The 14,284-nt window shown below is 56.2% G+C and overlaps 1 protein-coding gene across 4 annotated transcripts in view; it reads right to left on the bottom strand.

Annotated features, from left to right (window-relative positions):
* The window catches only part of TRIP4 (thyroid hormone receptor interactor 4), a gene marked incomplete at its 5' end in the record, with an annotated part of 29,566 nt that extends 15,743 nt beyond the window's left edge, over window positions 1-13,823 (bottom strand). For 3 of the 4 annotated variants that reach the window (XM_084268101.1, XM_084268102.1, XM_084268103.1), the window contains 11 exons: window positions 1,809-1,900; window positions 3,441-3,565; window positions 5,001-5,182; window positions 6,550-6,676; window positions 7,477-7,692; window positions 7,962-8,091; window positions 9,643-9,721; window positions 10,901-11,134; window positions 12,008-12,144; window positions 13,060-13,226; window positions 13,738-13,823. In XM_084268101.1, coding sequence (XP_084124227.1) covers window positions 1,809-1,900; window positions 3,441-3,565; window positions 5,001-5,182; window positions 6,550-6,676; window positions 7,477-7,692; window positions 7,962-8,091; window positions 9,643-9,721; window positions 10,901-11,134; window positions 12,008-12,144; window positions 13,060-13,226; window positions 13,738-13,823 — 1,575 coding nt within the window. Of the gene's footprint in view, window positions 1-1,808; window positions 1,901-3,440; window positions 3,566-5,000; window positions 5,183-6,549; window positions 6,677-7,476; window positions 7,693-7,961; window positions 8,092-9,642; window positions 9,722-10,900; window positions 11,135-12,007; window positions 12,148-13,059; window positions 13,227-13,737 lie in introns of those variants that run through there. The other variant, XM_084268104.1, reaches the window with a different exon arrangement.
* Between the last annotated feature and the right edge of the window lie 461 nt (window positions 13,824-14,284).

The following is a 14,284-nucleotide window of genomic DNA, read 5'->3' on the forward strand; positions in this document are numbered from 1 at the left end:
AACCTCTGGATCAAGCTCCGAATTCAGGAGTGTTTCCTCATGGCTTTCGTCCTGCCAGGTCTGGAAAACCTTCACTGGTGGAGACTGCACAACCCAACACCCACTCCAGCACTCGATGGTCCTCCACAGGGACCCCTGCTCCTGAAGTCAGGCTGAAACCTTCCCTTCCAATGTGTGACCCTTTGTCTTTGTTTCTACCAAGGTTGATGTATTTCTAGCAGCTGGAGCGGTGCTGCGCTTCGGATTCAGGAGGAGGAGCTGATAACACACCGGTGGTTTCAGCAGTTGTGTTGTCTACAAGTCAAGGACTCTTCAGCTTCTCACACTCTGCCTGGTGCAGAAGCAGCAGGAGGAGCCCGGCCAGCACAGCTGACCCAGACTGGGAGAAGGATACTCCCTGCCATGCCTCGCTCCGGAGAGAACTGTGGGAGCAAGCTGGGAGGTGGGATTGCTCCTCAGAAACAGGGCAGGCATCAGGTTGGGTTTATTTCTCCCTCTGCACGCAGTGAGCAATGACACTGACACACCACTTTGCTGTAATGACCGTCACCATCATCCCCACTACCCCATCACACTGTCCTCATCTCAACCCACGAGCTTTTTCCCTTCTCTTCCCCATCCCCATAACTTTATCTGAGTCCCTGGTCTCCGAATCACCTGCCTCATTCAGAAGTAGGACACTTTAATGTCCTTTGGCTCCCTCAGGAGTCTGAATCCACTGTCATCTCCTGTTGCTCCTCCTTCTCTGTATGTAGGAGCTCTGGGTGTCTTCTCTGCAGGGTCTCCGTGAAGACCCTGTGGCTCTCCTGTCTGTCCTCCCTGGTGGAGCTTTTCTCCTGGTGCCACAAGCACCCCAAGCAAAGCACAGCTCTCAGCAGTGAGGCTGCTGTGACCTCCAGCTCCAGGAAGGACCACCAGTCCATCCCAGCAGCTACAGACACAAGCACCCCTGCTTGAGCCAAGCTACCCTCTCCTAAACCAGAGTGGCTGATCCCATTGACACCACAGGGCCAGGGAGAAGGTCCCATGGCCCATCACCACCACTGCTGTGGAGTTTTCCATGCTTCCAGGCCATTTCACACCCTCTGCTGCAATAACTGCAAAGTCACTGCTGGCTGTGCCCAAGGAGGTGCTTGTGGCACCCCAGAAGCACCCAAACAGGTACTCAACCTCTTCCTAATCCAGACTCCTCCCTGAGACAGGAAGATCTGCACGGTCATACCCAGAGGTGGTAGGAAAACCCTGGGCAGGCCTTGGAGCGACCCCTCCTGTTACAACCCCATGAAGTTCCTTTAAAGAAACAATCTGTGCTGTAGAAACCATGTCTGGATGGGACAGAAGCCCCTGAGTTTGCCAAACAAGAGTGAAACCCAGAAATGCACCACAGGTTCCTGTGCTACACGTTCCCGTGGCACATCCACCCTTGCAGCAGGGGAAGCAGCGGCTGTCAGGAGCCCTCATTATCTTATGCTGGATTAATTAAACAGGCCTGAGTCCTGAGTCAAGAAAAGACTCTCAGAACCCAGGAGAAACTCAGTTTGACCAAACCACCTCACTCCCAGAGTGGCTGAGGATGGATTTAGGCTGTATCAGCCCAGTGTTTCCTTCCACCACCACTCAAAGGCATTTCCTTGGTACATTCTCCACGTAAGAGCTACGTAAGACCGTGTAGTAGTTGTGCTTTCTCTCAACACCACAGAGAATCTCCATTCAAGGCCTTCTCCAGAGCACCTCACCGAGGTGAGTTACGCTGCTTTGTAAGTCTGGGGGCTAAGGAATGCTCCAGAAGGTCGAGTCACTGCACTCACCTGCTCGTTAAACTGCTCCTGTGACAAGCAATCGGTCACGTCCACACAGCCCAGGAGGCAGCCCGAGGGATAATCACTTGGAAAGTCCACATCTGCATCAAAAGAAGGAACCTTTTTAGGGGTCCTGCAGCCCCACATGTGTCTCTGGGGTCTGCTAACCCCCAGGTGCCTTTCCCTCCCACTACCTACTCCTGCTTTTTAGGGAACACCCAGCAATGTTAACACCCTGTTGTCCTTTTTCCAGCTCTGTGACTGGACGGAGGTTGGGAGACCCAGTTATGTGTGTCTGCACCCTTCCCTGCTCAGCTTCAGGCAGAGCCACACACGGTGCAGGAACAGGGAGCGGCCGATCCCGCTGAGCGTGATTTAAGCTGGGTGATGTGTGGAGACACCACACAGCCAGGTGGCCAGTGGCATCCTCCTACACCACACCAGAGTAACATCTTCCTGAGGACTTGCAGCTTTTCCATCCTGACTTCATAGAATCATAGAATCCCAGACTGGTCTGGGTTGGAAGGGACCCCAAGGGTCACAGAGCTCCAACCCCCTGCCACAGGCAGGGACACCAACCTCCAGGCCTGGAGCTACACAAGGTTGCCCAGGGTCCCAGCCAACCTGGCCTTGAACACCCCCAGGGATGGGGCACCCACCCCCTCTCTGGGCACCCTGTGCCAGCCCCTCACCACTCTCTCTGTAAGAGCTTCCCCCTAATACCTCCTCTAACCCTTCCCTCCTTCAGTTTCACCCCATCCTCCTTGTACTGCCCCTGTCTGCTCTTTAACAAGCTGATTCCCCTCCTGTGTCTCTGCTCCCTTCAGGGACTGGAAAGCTGCAGTGAGGTCCCCCCACAGCCTTCTCTTCTCCAGGCTGAACCAGCCCAGCTCCCTCAGCCTCTCTCCGTAGGGGAGCTGCTCCAGCCCTCTGAGCATCTTCGTGGCTCCTCTGCCCCCTCTCCACCAGTCCCACATCTTTCCTGTACTGGGGCCCCAGCTCTGGCCACAGGACTCCAGCTGGGGCCTCTGGAGGGCAGAGCAGAGAGGGACAATCCCCTCCCTGTCCCTGCTGCCACCCCTCTGCTGATGGAGCCCAGGGTCCCATTGCCCTCCCGAGCTGCCAGAGCCACTGCTGGCTCATGGGAAGTTTCTCTCCCACCAGAACCCCCAATTCCTTCTCAGCAGGGCTGCTCTCCAGGAGGTCCTCCCCAGTCTGTATCCATGTCTGGGACTCCTGCAGCCGAAGTCAACACCTGACACTTCACAGTGTTTCCACAAGTTTGGAACACAGGGAAAGCTTTGACCATCACTGTGAGCAGACTGGAGCACAAACTGCTTCACGCACACACCAGCACACAGCTGAGAGCGTGCTGCTTGTGCTGGGCATGAATGGAAGTCCTCCTGCTACCACAGAAGTCAGGGGGAATCTACAGTGGTGTTTGTGCTCAGGGTGTGTGACTGAAGAATGGAGTTAAATTATTCCACTGTACTCATCGGGCTGGCGGAACACGGAAAGGATGAGGAGAGTGTCAAGACCAGGAGGTTACAAAGGGAAGCAGGGATAACTGCTCAGCACAGAGGGCTTCCTGACACTGCTCAACGTAGCAAAGAATACAGAGATCCAAGGGGAGGGGTTCACCTTTCCCAAGCAGCATTCTGTAGGTGGTCTCCAGTTCAGAGATCTCCTGAGGGGCAGGTCTTTTAGCGGTAGCTGCGATCCACAAGCGCCCTCTGTGAGACGTGTACCAGGTCCTGCCCTCCACCCTGGAGAACAAAGGAGAATTTTGGACTTAAATTCCAGCAGAAATCACCCATGTGGACTGATTATTCCCCCCCAATCAAACCTTTCTCTATGTAATTCCTACTGCTAAGCTTCCCCCTGGCTATTTAAGTTCAAGCGATGTGTCAGCGCTACAGAGGAAAGCTGAGGTGGGTGAGAAGTAATGCCACGAGCAGGTCATGTCCTCACTGCTTTAGGGCAGTGCCAAGAGAAGAAGAAAGGAGGAAGAAGGGGGAAGAAGGGGGAAGAAGGGGGAAGAAGGGGGAAGAAGGGGGAAGAAGGGGGAAGAAGGGGGAAGAAGGGGGAAGAAGGGGGAAGAAGGGGGAAGAAGGGGGAAGAAGGGGGAAGAAGGGGGAAGAAGGGGGAAGAAGGGGGAAGAAGGGGGAAGAAGGGGGAAGAAGGGGGAAGAAGGGGGAAGAAGGGGGAAGAAGGGGGAAGAAGGGGGAAGAAGGGGGAAGAAGGGGGAAGAAGGGGGAGAACAAGCCCATCAATCCCCTGCAAGTCTGTCAGACAATCTGCTTGCACAGTTCCCTTACAAGCTCCATAAGGTTACAGCTGGCAAGCCTGGGATCTAGGGAGCACTAGGGAGCCACACATCCATGCAAGGTGGGCATCAGTTGCAGCTCGTGGAGATCCCAGCATGGGCACTTGGAGCAGCTGAGAGCATCCCCGGACCACATGGACACAGGAGCTGGGGCACATCAGGGTTTAGAGCTTTTTTAGAGTGAAAAGCCACATTTTTGGCTTATTTCCCTTTCCAGTTCCAGAAGGGTTTGTCCTGACTGGCCTGTGGAAATCTCAGCCTCGGAGAAGAGATCTGTACTTCCCAGGTTAGCTACCCTCAAACCACCTGCACAGCAGATGTGGAAGCACGGCTTCCAGACCTGGAGCTAGCAGTAGTCATCGGTCACCACACAAAGCAAGGGAGTCCACAGAGGTCCTCTGAGGAAGACAGTTGCCCACCCTCTGAGGAACATGGTTTCCCATCCTCAGAGGACCATGGTTTCCCATCCTCTGAGGAAGACAGCTGCCCATCCTCAGAGGAACATGGTTGCCCATCCTCAGAGGAACATGGTTGTCCATCCTCAGAGGAACACGGTTGTCCATCCTCTGAGGAACACAGTTGCCCATCCTCAGAGGAACACAGTTGCCCATCCTCAGAGGAACACAGTTGCCCATCCTCAGAGGAACACAGTTGCCCATCCTCTGAGGAAGACAGTTGCCCAACCTCTGAGGAAGACAGTTGCCCAACCTCTGAGGAAGACAGTTGCCCAACCTCCAAGGCAGACAGTTGCCCATCCTCTGAGGAACACAGCTCTCCACCTTGCCACCAAAGCAAGAGCTGGCCAGGATACGTCACAGTTCAGCCCGTCCCTTTTAATTTCAGCCCACCCTCTTTTAATTAAGTTCAGCCATTACCTTTTAATTCCTCTCACGAGTAAGGAAGCCCAAGGCTGGTGCAAGCTGAGGCACCAACCATCATCTGAGATCTCCAGCAACTCTCGATCCTGAATCCGCAACCTGTTGCGCTCCGAGCCAGGCTCAATTCCAGCATCTGTGGAATGGGCAGTTTTCCTGTGCAAACCAGTTTGATCCACCCACTTCAGCGTGTTCAAAGGAAACAAGAAAAGAGTTTAGCTCCTTTCTAGGAAAAATGTGTATCAGGTGTAAATCCCACCTAAGTTTTCCTCTGCCCAAGGACAGAGGTGTCACCCTTCCTTGCCAGCACCCAAAGCTGGGAATGGCCCAATCTCCAAACACCCAGCGTACGCCAAGAACGCCGTGAGTAAAGTGGAACTAGAGGGAAGAGACTATCCCCTTTGGAAACTGAGGATCTGGAAGAAAAGGTTTTATAAATAAGCTGGAAAAGGGACATAGGGTGGCTCTCAGAAATTCTTCCAAGTTCACAGGATCACAGAATCACCAGGTTGGAAAAGCCCTTTAAGATCACTGAGTCCAACTGTCCCTGTCCTGTGCTGACCCAGATCCCTGAGCACCTCATCTCCCCTCTGTTAAACACACCCAGGGGTGGGGACTCAGCCCCTCCCTGGGCAGCCTGTGCCACAGACCCACAACTCTGCCAGGGAAGAACTTTTCCCTCCCATCTGAGATGACCCTGCCCTGGGGCAGCTTGAGCCCATTGCCCCTTGTCCCATCTCCTCTCCCCTGGCTGAAGAGACCATCGCCCACCTCTCTGCACCCTCCTGGCAGGGCAGGGGAGGTGGAGAGAAGGTCTCCCCTCAGCCTCCTCTTCTCCAGGCTGAACACCCCCAGCTCCCTCAGCTGCTCCTCAGCGGATCTGCCCTCCAGCCCCTTCCCCAGCCTGGTTGCCCTTCTCTGGACTTGCTCCAGGACCTCAATGTCCTTCTTGGAGTGAGGAGCCCAGTACTGGACCCAGCACTCGAGGTGCAGCCTCACCAGTGCCCAGTCCAGGGCCACAATCCCCTCCCCAGACCTGCTGGCCACACTGTGTCTGACACAAGCCAGGATGCCATTGGCCTTCCTGCCCACCTGGGCACACTGCTGGCTCATATTCAGCCTGCAGTCACCCAACACCCCCAGGTCCTTCTCCACCAGCAGCTTTCTAGCCGCTCTGCCCCCACCTGTAGCACTGCTTGGGGCTGTTGTGTCCCATGTGCAGCACTCTGCCCTTGGACTTGTTGAGCCTCATCCCATTGGTCTCAGCCCATGGATCCAGCCTGGCCTGATCCCTCTGAAGATCCTCCCTACCCTCAGGCAGGTAAGTTCCTCCAAAGGAGGCAGGAGAGCAAAGCTCAGATACATCAAACCCACCAAGGGCAGGGCACAGAGCAGGGCACTGACAGACCTTCTCTGTCCCTAGCTCAGGTGGGTACTGAGGATCTCTCAGGCAGAGGGGAGGAAAGAGTTCCCACACACATTCTAGAATTCAGAGTCATGAGTCAGCCCTCCCAGAGCCAGTGGTTACTCTGCTGTTACCTGTACTCACCAAAGGAGCAGGCTGAAGGAGACGGGGATTCACTAGAGCACCAGAACTCAGCGTTGTCTGCGCTTCTGGGCTCCCAGCCGGCTTGCCCAGCGTGCCACAGGTAATGGCTTCGATGGCTTCATCCAGCCTGCAAGCAAAGCCAAGAGTCATGAAGATTCCCTGCTTCCCCCTGGCAGCATCTCCCCCTCCCCACACAAACATTTCTGGCCTGCAGCACTGTTTACCACCTCCCCTAGGGAACTGATTTCCTTGCCAGCTCCCATTCCTAACTCCAATGGTTGCATATCCATGGTGGAAACTCATCCCAGTTTGGATTTGAGATGGATTGGTTCTGCTGAGGTACCTGTGCCACCCCTTCCCAGGGCAGCTCTATCTCTGGCAGACCCACCAGCCACCGAAACCGCATGGAAGCCTCGCACAGCTGGGCTTTGGAGGGGTCACAGCAGGGTTGTGCTGAAAGAGAGGATGTGATGCAGGCCAGAAAGCTCCTCGAGGGAGAAAGGAACACAAAACTGCATCTAAAGTGTGGGAAGTGCCCTTTCAAGGGAACAGCTTGCTCAGCTTTCATAGAATCACAGAACCATAGGGGTTGGAAGGGACCTCCAGAGCACACTGGGTCCAACCCCCTGCCAAAGCAGGGTCCCTAGGACAGGTCACACAGGTCGGTGTCCAGTTGGGGTTGGAATATCTCCAGAGAAGGAGACTCCACACCCCCTGGGCAGCCTGTCCCAGGGCTCCCTCACCCTCACTGGGGAAAAGTTCTTCCCCATGTTGGTGTGGAACTTTCTGTGCTCCAACTTGAGCCCATCACCCCTTGTCCTGTCCCCACAGACACAGAGAAGAGACTAGCTGTTTCCCTCTGCCTTCCTCACACTTGGTTCTCCTAGACTCAGCCAGACTGCCCCCTCCCTGCCAGCTGGCACTCACTTGCTGTGGTACTCAGCCATGCTGGTGTCTTCCTCCAGGACCTGGCGGCCGGCGAAGTCGATGGTGATCTTCTTGGCGAGCCGCGAGGCGTGGCGCAGCTCCCGCAGCTCCTGCTCTCTCTTCTGCAGGGCCTCCCTCTCCTGCTTGGACAGCCACTGGTTGGAGTCCGTGGCAAAGTAATCCGACTCGTCATCGATGACTTGGGTGCGGCGCACACTGTGAGAAACAACCCGAGAGGGTGAGCAGAGCCAGGCAGTGGCACGGCCGCTGCCCACCCCAAACCCACCTACAGCTCCCTCCTGGTCTCTCTCCAGAGCTGGTCCATCGTGGACACAGAGCCAAGACATCCAAACAGGGCCTGTTCCCACCCAGTGCCAATGTTAAGGGGCCTGTGGCTGCAAGCCCAGGTTTTAGAAGGGACCCTCTAACAGTTCTGCTAAAGGCAGCTCAGCCACCAGATCATTCACAGTATTCCAGCATCTCACCTTGTCCTGTCAAATTCCAACAACTTGTCCTTGTGTTTCAGAGCCATCTCCAGGCCTGCTTTCAGCCTAGCTTCTTGTCGAGGCAGTAAATCCTTGCTTCCAGCATCCAAATTCCCTGAACTTTCAGCACCTGAGAGAGAAGGATAAATCCCAGCTCAATAGTTGGGGACAGGGTGGTTGTTTAAGGCCCAGCTGGCTCCAGAAACAGCCCCTAAACCAAATGCCACTCGAGGAGCCAACAGAAGAGGTTCAGGCCGAGGCCAGCCCCTTTGCAAGCATTTAACCACTACTGTGACAATGTCTAGGTAGTGTTTAGAGGGAAGGTCTAGGTCTTTGGCTCTCCCTCCCCTTTCCCTGAGAATTTGGGCAGTCCAAATTCAGCTCATCGTCAACCACAGGCCTTGAGTCCTCTCCTGAAAGCCAAATTCTCTCTGAAGTGTCATTACCTCCACGAAGAGGCTCTTGGGTCACGACAGGTCACTGACAACCTCCTTATGTCTGCCGCTGGATGAGCCTCCCACCAATTAAATCCACCCCCTCTCCATCACACCTCAGCAGGCTTCTCAGACCAGCTGTTGTTGGAGATGGAGAAGCCTATCCCTAGCCACCATCTCCTCTTTCCCACCGCTTCTGGCTGGGTCCCAAAACCCAACCACCCCACCAAAAGAGCCGGGGTGGGGAAGGGGAAGGTTTGCATCGGAGCTGCAGCCAAACAATGTTACTCCACAGCTGACATCACACCAGGTAACACCTTTAGTTCAGGAGAACAAAGAAGCCTGTACATAGTCCCTCAGCATTCCCAACCCACACTCCTCCCTACCAAGACAACCAGCTCCCCGTGCTTCAGCTCTCACCCACACGCCCCCCACACACGAGGAAGACCTGCTGGGGTGGGAGGGGGGCCAATAAAACAGGTAAGAAAAGGGGATCCTGACCCCTATGGGAAGATTATAAACACACCCACTCTGCAACCAGCTCAAGAACTCCCAGGACCTCCTGCCACCTCGGCAGCTCCAAAGAGAAGCTGACACCAAGACCTGGAGTAAATATTTCCCTGTTTCTTCAGCACAGTGTATTTTTCAACCAAGGAACACTGTGACCTTGGCTGTATTTCAGCTGAACTCAGACAAACACCCTCGTAAGGCACAGGTCTGTGCTGGGAGAGTGGGGTTTATCTCCTCCAGCTTTCCTTGGCTACATTCCTATTCTTAGCTCCTGAGATAAGCTTTAGACAAGAAGAGTCATCAGAAAACATTAACCGGCACCTCTCTGGGCCCGGTGATCAGACAGCAGCACTTCATCTTCCACAGCACACATTCCATAGGAGCCTCATCCTCATTTTCAAGGAGCATTCTGCAGGGGTCCAGTTGGGGTGATTGATTGGGGAATGCCTAACGAGCGGCCGCAGGGCCGCTGGGTAAGGATGTTACACGCTGCCACTCGATGTGGTTACCACCTCTGCTGAAGTCCACAGCTGTGGAGAGGATACAAGGAGCCGGCGTCCTGGTCACCCTTTTAACACCCAGGGAGCTCTGGAGCAAAGAGGGGATCACAACCTGTCCTGGCAACGTGTGTGCCAGAGAAACATGTGAGTGGCAGCTCCCAAGAGGGAATGACCCTTAGATTTCTGTCACAAAACCAAAGAGATTCATTACCTTCCAGGCAGGTAATCGTTACTGACCTGCCATGAGCTTCTTCAGCAGCTTCTGGCTCTTGTTGGAGTCCCGCTGGAGGATGTCCTGCTCCTCTTTAGTGCACACCTAAGGAGAAAATGAAGATTTAGGAGGCTTGGCCAGCTTCAGCGCTTTGCCCAACAAACTGTTTAGAAGGGCAGAGGTGGCCCACACCTCCCTTCCCTGTGGCATTAGCTGCACAGGGAGAATCCTGAGAGGATCACAGAACTGTAGGGGTTGGAAGGGACCACAAGAGATCATCAGGTCCAACCCCCAAAGCTTCATCTTTCCTAAAAGCAGCCTGTGAGAAATGTCCAGCCCGATGTTTCTTGGTGCTGGGCAATCTGACAGGATGAGAAATGCTCTCAGAGCCTCCCCAAGCAGATCACGAATGCTTAACAAAGAGCTTTCCTCTCTTGGCTGGATATAGCAGGTCTTTAAACTAGCAACCAATCCAACTTAAAACATCTTCTTCACCCAACCAACGTTCTCCTCTCTCCTGGAGCTGACTTCACTGAACCTGTGGCCATTAACTTGTGCCTCCCTCTCCAAAAGGCACCCGTGCAAACAAGCACAGGGTGCAGCAGGCATCCCAAACGATGCATACAGCACGCATGCCGAAGGAAGGACAGGCAGCACGCTGGCTGCAACTGTGTCTCCTGCCCCTTACCAGGCCACCGGGGCCATGCCCAGGATGGGGCTGAAGCCTCATGTGCATTTCAGACACCACTGCAGCGTACAGAACAACTCCAGGAGACTCTTCCACCAGGCAAGCTCCAAATCACAGAATCACAAGGTTGGAAGAGACCTTTGAAGATCATCGAGTCCAACCATTCCCATCCTGTGCTAAACCATATCCCTAAGTACCTCATCTACCCTTTTTTTGAACACATCCAGGGAAGGTGACTCAACCCCCTCCCTGGGCAGCCTGTTCCAGGCCCTGACACCTCTTTCAGTAAAACATTTTTTTCTAATATCCAATCTGTCCCTGCCCTGGCACAGCTTGAGCCCATTGCCCCTTGTCCTGTCTCCTGTCCCCTGGCTGAAGAGACCATCGCCCACCATTTCCCTCCTCATCGCCAACGAGGAGGGAAACACCAGTTTCTCCTTCCCTTAGGAGACAGCACAGGTCCTTCCCCACCCGGCTTCAGAGCTTGGAGCCCTTTCCTAGAGGAATTTGGACCCGAGGGGCTCATTCAGCTCCTAAGCCCTGAGCAAACTACACCCCACCGGAGCAGGGCAGGTACAACCCGCGCCGGCACTGACCAGAGCGCCGCAGAACAAGCAGGGCCCGGAGCCCTCCTGCTCGCAGACGATGCGCCCGCACACCAAGCAGTTGTTGATGAGCTTGTGCTTCTGGCCCAGGCACTCACAGGCGTGGCGCCCGGGGATCAGGACAGCCAGCTTGTCCTGACCCTCCTTGGTGTACAGGCTGACGTATTTGGGCTTCTTCTTGGAGGAGGTGGTAGCGCCGCTGCCTCCGCTGCCGTGCTCCTGGGCCTGAGGGGCAAAACAAGAACAAAACTTCGACAAGTAGCACCCCCCAGCACAACACCAGAGGCAAGGAGAAAGTGATGAGGAGCTGGGGAGGTGCAGGCAAGAGTTGTTCTGCCTGTCTGGAACAGAACTCAGACCAGAGACCCCAGCTTCAGCAGAAAAACTGTTGCCAGAGGATCAGTCCCACTCCCTGACCCACATCTCAGCGCCGCTACAGCCCACAGACTCCCACACTGCTGTCCCCAGTGCCACCAGGACACCTTGAGTGGCTTTTTCCCAGCTCTGCTCTCAAGAGCAGCAGGCTGCTGGTTCAGTGAGAGTGGGTGCAGCAGTTCCAGTCCTGTGCCCCCCCTCCCCATTCTGCACTGGGGGTGCAGGGCAGTGCCATCAATTAGAGTTTTCTGTCCTTTATTCAATGTTGAGTCTGTTCTGCTCGTGATGCTGACTGTGGAATGATCCCTCCCTGCCCTTATCTCACTCCTAAGACTCGTGATATCTATTTTCTCCCCCGTCCAGCTGCAAAGGGGAGCGACAGAGAGGCTCTGGTGGGTGTCTGGCCTCCAGCCAGGGTCACACCACCACAGCATGCCGTGCAGAAGCCGTGCTGTACCTAGGAGAGGGTTTGCAGCAGGGGGAGAAGCATTTATTCAACCCAGAGATGGAGCTGGAAAACACCAACACATTGTTTTCAGGCCCATCACCCCCTTCATCAGCGCTCTGCTTAACGAGGGGTGCCCATTTCTCAAAGCACATTCATTTCCACTTTCCAACCACGTCTTTGGTTACTGTTCCTGTCACTTTGGCCCGTGAGACAGGTGCTGAGTGTTCCCTCAGCACCCAGTGACACACAGCTGCCCACACCAATGACACACTCACCTTGGCCAGGTCAAGGGGAGTCTTCACTTCCTCCACGTGCGCGCTGGGCTCAGCGTACGCAGGCATCTCCTGCCTGTTCCTCCCTTTGCGCTTCCCCTTTTTCACTTGGTCTCCAGCCCGAGGCACTTCCAAAGTCTCTGCTGAAGCACAAAGAAAGGCTGGGTTACCACCACCCAAAGCAAGATGTGCACCATCCTCAGAAGGACACTACCACCACCCAACACAGGCAGGAGGTCAAGAGAAGGACCTGGGGGTGTTAGTGGGCAGCTGGCTGAACGTGAGCTGTCAGTCTGCCCAGGTGGCCAAGAAGGCCAACAGCATCCTGGCTTGTGTCAGGAATGGTGTGACAGGCAGCAGCAGGGAAGTGATAGTTCCCTTGTACTCAGCTCTGGGGAGGCTGCAGCTCGAGTGCTCTGGCCAGTTTTGGGCCCCTCACTACAGGAAGGATGTTGAGATGCTGAGAAGGGCAACGAAGCTGGTGAAGGGTCTGGAGCACAAGTCCTGTGAGGAGTGGCTGAGGGAGCTGGGGGTGTTTAGCCTTGATAAAAGGAGGTTGAGGGGAGACCTTATCACCCTCTACAACTACCTGCAGGGCGGTTGCAGAGATGTCAGGGTTGGTCTCTTCTCTTGGGTGACAAGTGATAGGACAAGAGGGAATGGCTTAGAATTGCCCCAGGGGAGATTTAGGTCAGGAATAATTTCAGTATTGACCTGGCTGACAGGTGTTGGGGTGGGTGGTGGGGTCACCATCCCTGGGGGGATTTAAATGGGGTGTAGATTAAGTGCTTAAGGAAATGATCTAGAGGTGGGCCAGGCAGGGTTAGGCTGTGGTTGGACTTGATGATCTAAAGGGTTGCTTCCAACCCAGGCGATCCTGCGCTTCCTTGATTTCCCAAGACTGCTGCGTGGGAAAACGAGCTTTGTGTTGGCACAACGAGCAGCCATGGGACCAGTCCTGGGCCTTCCCAGCCCATACTTGCTCCTGAGCAGCGTAACAGGGACGTTAATGTCTCATTTGAGACACCAACTCCTTCCTGCCCATCACCACTCACCGTCCCTTCTCCGACAGGCCGGCAAGGGCTCCGGCGCCGGGTGGGAGGCCTTCCTCCACCTGGCCAGCAGCTCCTCCACAAAGCCGCTCTTCCTCCCGTCCGTGCCCTGCAGCAGATCAATGACATACTCCCGGAGCTCGTCCTCGTTCGTGATGGACAAGATGTACCTGCGAGGGGACGCGGACAGAGGGACACGGGTGAGGGGGCTTGTCGCTCGCATGGGGGGGGTCACCTGTCACCTCCCTTCCTTCCGCAGAGGGGGCTGCCGGTCAAACCGCGAGGCGGGTGTCTCAGGGGAGCCCCCCCCCCACGCCAGTGCTGGTGGCGGCACTTCAGGCACCGCCTTGGGGCTGTCTCACCGGGAAGGAAAATCCCCAAACCAAACCCAAACACCCCCCCCCCCCCCCCCCCAAAACTCTCCATCTTGCTCCAGCCCCCAGCGATGTGCCGCCCCAGCCCCCCGGCACAGCACGGGGAAGCCCACCCCGAACCCGCCCCTCCGAGCAGCCCCAGCACAGCAGGGCCACGGCCCGGCCGCCTCCCGCTGCCCTCCGGGACGCGGAGCTCCGGGAGCGGCTCTGAAAACGCCGGCCGCCCTCCCCCGCCATCCCCTCCCCGCCACAGCCCGGGGGAAGAAAGGACCCGGCCGGCCCGGAGCCGGGCGCGGCTCCCGCTCACCTCACCACCTCCTCGCCCACGTCCAGCCCGAAGTCCCCGCGCAGCTGCTGGACGCACCAGGCCAGGAGCGTCCCGGACGCCGCCATCTTCCGCCGGGGGAAGGGAAAGGGCGCCGGACCGCCCCCACGGCACGGCCTTCCCCCCGGCAACCCGCCCGCAGCGGCACCGTTCCGGGCCTGGACGCCTCTCAGTCCCTCAGGCCCAGCCTGGTACCCCCCAGAGTCACAAGTGCCCCAGCAAACCCGCCCCGGCGTGGGTCGGTCTCTCCACGGGCTGTAGATGGGATCTCTGCTCCCCATCATCTTCCACGGGCTGTGGGGGGACACCCGCTCCACCATGGGTCTCTCCAGGGGCTGCAGGGGCATCTCTCTGTCTGGCCTCATCCCCCTTCCCTGCCCTTGGTGCCTGCACAGCCCCTCACACCTTCTCACTCCCTTCTCTAGCCCCAGCTCCACTGTTTGTTTTCTTTTCCTTCCTAACTCCGTTCCTCAGAGCTGCTGCCATGGCTGATGGGCTCGGCCTTGGTCAGCTTTGGGTCCATCCTTCC

The sequence above is a fragment of the Gallinula chloropus genome (assembly GCF_964237585.1).
Source record: "Gallinula chloropus genome assembly, chromosome: 9".
NCBI lineage: Eukaryota > Metazoa > Chordata > Aves > Gruiformes > Rallidae > Gallinula > Gallinula chloropus.